The following is a 3980-nucleotide window of genomic DNA, read 5'->3' as shown; positions in this document are numbered from 1 at the left end:
AACCAGCAGGTATTTCACCTGGCCTCTCATGCTAATAATACATGCACCTAAAGCGTGAGATCTCACAGAAGACCTCATTCTTTTGTGTGTGTGTTTTTCCCCCTTTTTAATATATATGCGCACGGGAAAACTACGAGGGGGAAAAAGAACCAAAATATATAGATATATATTAGATTCTATAAATAATCAGAGTCATTTTTATGGGGGTGTTTTTTGTTTTTGTTTTTGTTTTTGTTTTTATAACCTTGTAATATCCTCTGCTCGTTGGTCCTGAGAGGAGCTTTGAGAATGTTCTTCGCTGGCAACCGCATTGGAAGATGCAGGAATAACGCTGGCCGAGGAATTGGTGGGCGCCGTGGATCTCACTTTGGTATTGGGCAGCCTGTGGTCTTTTTTCCATTTCATCCGCCTGTTCTGAAACCAGATCTTGATCTGTCTCTCCGAGAGACACAAGGAGTGGGCGATTTCGATGCGCCTCCGCCTCGTCAGGTATCTATTATAGTGGAACTCTTTTTCCAATTCCAAGACCTGCTGTCTGGTGTAGGCAGTTCTGGATCGCTTGGGTTCGCCTCCATTGTAATTGGGGTTCACTGGAAAAACCAAAGATTAGCATGAATACAGAGAGGAGCAGAGAGAGAGAGAGAGAGAGAGAGAGAGAGAGAGAAAGGCAGCAGGAGAGCCGAAGAGAAGCACAGAGAGGGAGAGAAAGCAAGATCTCCAGTGGCTGAGCGGAGAGAGGGGGAGAGAGAAAGAGCGAGAGGGGGAGAGGGAAAAAAAACTCATCAGCTAAATGGGTTATAAAGAACCCAAGACTTTCTCTTCTAATAAGAAGGGGTTTCCCTGGCTTGAAAAGAGCCTGAATTATTTATGCACCCCTCGCAAAGCCTTCGGAGTTTCACACATACATAACAGAACGAACCACATGGCTGGGGCTGCCCAGACTAGCTTGGCTATAAAATTTATGGTGGGTGTAATTACCCACTCGGAGTCGTAAATCCAGCTCAATTGTGCTAACCCAAAGACTCTCGTGAAGGCAAAGGAGGAGATGGGAAAAAAGGAGAGAGCGAGAGAGAGTGTGAGAGAGAGAGTGAGATATGGGGGGAGAGAGAGTGAGAGAGAGAGGCTGCGAGCATGGTGTGAAGAGGAAGGGGAGAAAAAAAACCCACACACACACACACACACACACACACACACACAGAGCAGAGAGAAAGGGAGCAGAGGAGCAAAAGTTGCCTACCAGTACTGACGTGGATTTTTTTCATCCAGGGATAGACTATGGGCTGCTTAGTGGCCGTGCCGCTGGGATGCTCGGGGTTTTGCTGGTTGCAAGCTGGAGGGGCCGGGGCTGGAGAGGTGGCTGCGCTGGAGAGAGCCGCTTGGTCACAGAGCTGCTGCGGCTTCTCGGGGAGATGGTGGCCTCCCGGCGGTTGTCCATGGCCCCTTTGGTGCGCCGGGGGGTTGCCGGGACCTTGGAGGCTGGCACAGCTGTACTGGCGCTCGGGGTAGCTGGGTCGCTGTGGAGGAGGTGGAGGGTACAATTCCTGGTGATGATGCTGGAAACTGGACTCCCTCGTCCGGCTGTAATATTCCGGACTGTGGTCTGGGATGTAATTATTTTGCGAATATTCTTCGCATGGAGGAAATTTCGGATCGATGTAGTTAGAGTCCATCAAATACGAGCTCATGATCATTAATTTCTGGAGTGGAAAATAATTTTTCTCGCTTTGTCGTTTTTCTGCTCCATAAAACCCTCCTACTAGCTGGCGACCCCGTAAAGTTAGTTTCACCATGTGACTATTTGCGCCAATCACGCCAGCCGAGCTAGTCCCCGGATAAGGAACCAAAAGCTTATTCAAAATGTATCCAATTTGTGTGCGCGAGCGTGTGCGTGTCCTTGTTGTTGTTTGTGTGGACCCCTTAAACTCCCAGCAAAGAGGTGTGTTTTGTATGTGTGCAGGGGTGATCTTGCAACCACACCGAATTTTTCTTCTTAAAAAGGCAACATACACGATCATCATCATCAGCAGCAGCAGGATCACCCTAATAGAAGTAAACTCATTCATTTGGCAGAGAGATGATACGTAGGAGGAGACCCTACGACGCCCGCCTCAGGTACACACAAACTCCTCTCTTGTAGAAATCCAAGAACTAAGTGAGAGTTAAAACAGGAAGAACAAGCCTCTTTTTACACTGCAGAGACCGTGCTGCTCGCTTCACCTATTGGGGGGGGGGGGGGAGCCGATGGGGAGAGGTGCCCCCGCCTCCCTCCGCCTCCCTCCCCGGACATGGTTTGGTAGCATTGTCTGCAGAACTGTTCTCCCCAACCCCCAATCCCCAGCACACACAATACACACAATCCGAAAGCTGGAAGGAAGTTCAAGATATGCAATTCTGGGGTTTTTTGTTTTGCTGTTGTTTTTTTGGTAGAAGAGAGACAAAGAAGCCAGGTTACCTGGGTGGGAGGGGGAAAGAGAGTATGCAAATCATATGTGCGTCACTTGGAGTGCTCTAGAAATGCTCATCAACCTTTGCTTAAGGGCGATCTTAGATGGTTGCAATAGGAGCTCATGACTGTGAATGAAAGCAGAAGTTCTATTCGGCCAGATGGCAAAGACCACCAGCCATTCAGTCCTGAACACCAGGGACTAGGGACGGAGTGGCGGGGGAAGTGGAGAAGATTGTGGTGGGGATCCAGTAGCTACTTGTTTTTCATTTTTGCTAGGTTTTAATAAACATTTAACAAGGGAGGGTTCTCTTTATTGTAATTGTGGGAAAGCATGCACATAGAGTTTGGACCTGAATTTAGGTAGGTGGGCAGGTAGGTCGAAAGAGAGGAAAGAAAAAAGATAGGATTGTTCATACAAAAGATAAGGGTGATTCCCCCCCCCCCCGCCCCCCTGCCCAGCAATGAATGGGAAAGCATGTACAGAATATCCAATGCAGAACATCTGATTTCTTTGCTGAGTGGTGGTGGACACAAAAAGGAAGGCAGGATACACACACACACGCACACACACACATGCCAATATAAACAGACCCCTGGGTAGATTAAAGAAGCTGAGATGTGAAGCAAACATTTTAAAGAGTGCAGTTATTGCAGTTAAGGGCTTTATCTATAGCTTACATTAAGAAGATGGGGCACAGAGAGTTGGATTAATCCCTTGTACTGCTTGATAACAATTATAGTTGAAAATCATAGCTTGCAGGGCAATGCAATATTTTACTTGATAACAATAAAAGTGACACATAAAGTTAACTGTTTATGTTTTATTTATTAGACTAAATGTGCCAGCGGTGTCGGAGGCTCTGGGCTGGTTGTAACAGTTTTTATGGGGCTGTAAAATGCCATAAATCAGTCACTTGAAATGGTTAGGTCTCTCTCTCTCTCTCCCTCTCCTTCTCCCCCTCCCTGTCTCTCTCTCTCTCTGGCAAGGGCTTGTGTGAGCTTGTGTTTGCAGTGACTGTTGTTCCTTCTTTCCAAGAAAAAGTAATATTTGTGGATTTTATTATCAAGAGCACCCTTTATCTTCCCCTGTGGTTTTAACTATTTATTCAAGAACTAGCTGTTAGAATGTCCCTTCACTGTGTTTGCCTGTTTTTTCTTGAAATGCCTGTGCGCGCGTGTGTGTGTGCCTTAAAAAAACACAGACCTCTGAGATTTTAATTAGAAAATCTGCAATTAAGGGAAAACCAAAGAAAGCAGAACATTAACAAGGCTCTGGCATCGTCCATATACTCCCCTAGAGACGAATTTGTGATTGAGGTACTCACACAAATTCGATTCTACAGGGTACATATAAACGACTGGAGAATTTGGCCTTGCTGATACTGGGAGAAGGGGGATATTCCCCCACCCCCCGTTATGTCCTCTGAAACTGTTATTTTGCTCTTGGATGTGAGGTGTGTGTGCTGGTGGTGGTGAGGATGGTGGGAAGAGAGAGAGAGAGAGAGAGAGAGAGAGAGAGAGAGAGAGAGAGAGA

The 3980-nt window shown here is 46.8% G+C and overlaps 1 protein-coding gene across 1 annotated transcript; it reads right to left on the bottom strand.

The window, feature by feature from the left end:
- Positions 1-237: 237 nt before the first annotated feature.
- HOXC4 (homeobox C4) lies at positions 238-1790 on the bottom strand. The gene is made up of 2 exons (XM_044443167.1): positions 1238-1790; positions 238-590 (listed from the first exon to the last, which is right to left on the bottom strand). The coding sequence occupies exons 1-2, from the start codon at positions 1788-1790 to the stop codon at positions 238-240; spliced, it is 906 nt and encodes a 301-aa protein (XP_044299102.1).
- Between the last annotated feature and the right edge of the window lie 2190 nt (positions 1791-3980).

This window comes from Varanus komodoensis, unplaced genomic scaffold, assembly GCF_004798865.1.
Source record: "Varanus komodoensis strain SLA01 unplaced genomic scaffold, ASM479886v1 scaffold41, whole genome shotgun sequence".
NCBI classification, from domain to species: domain Eukaryota; kingdom Metazoa; phylum Chordata; class Lepidosauria; order Squamata; family Varanidae; genus Varanus; species Varanus komodoensis.
The sequence above is the reverse complement of the archived record's forward strand: the minus strand, read 5'-3'. Positions and strand labels throughout refer to the sequence as shown.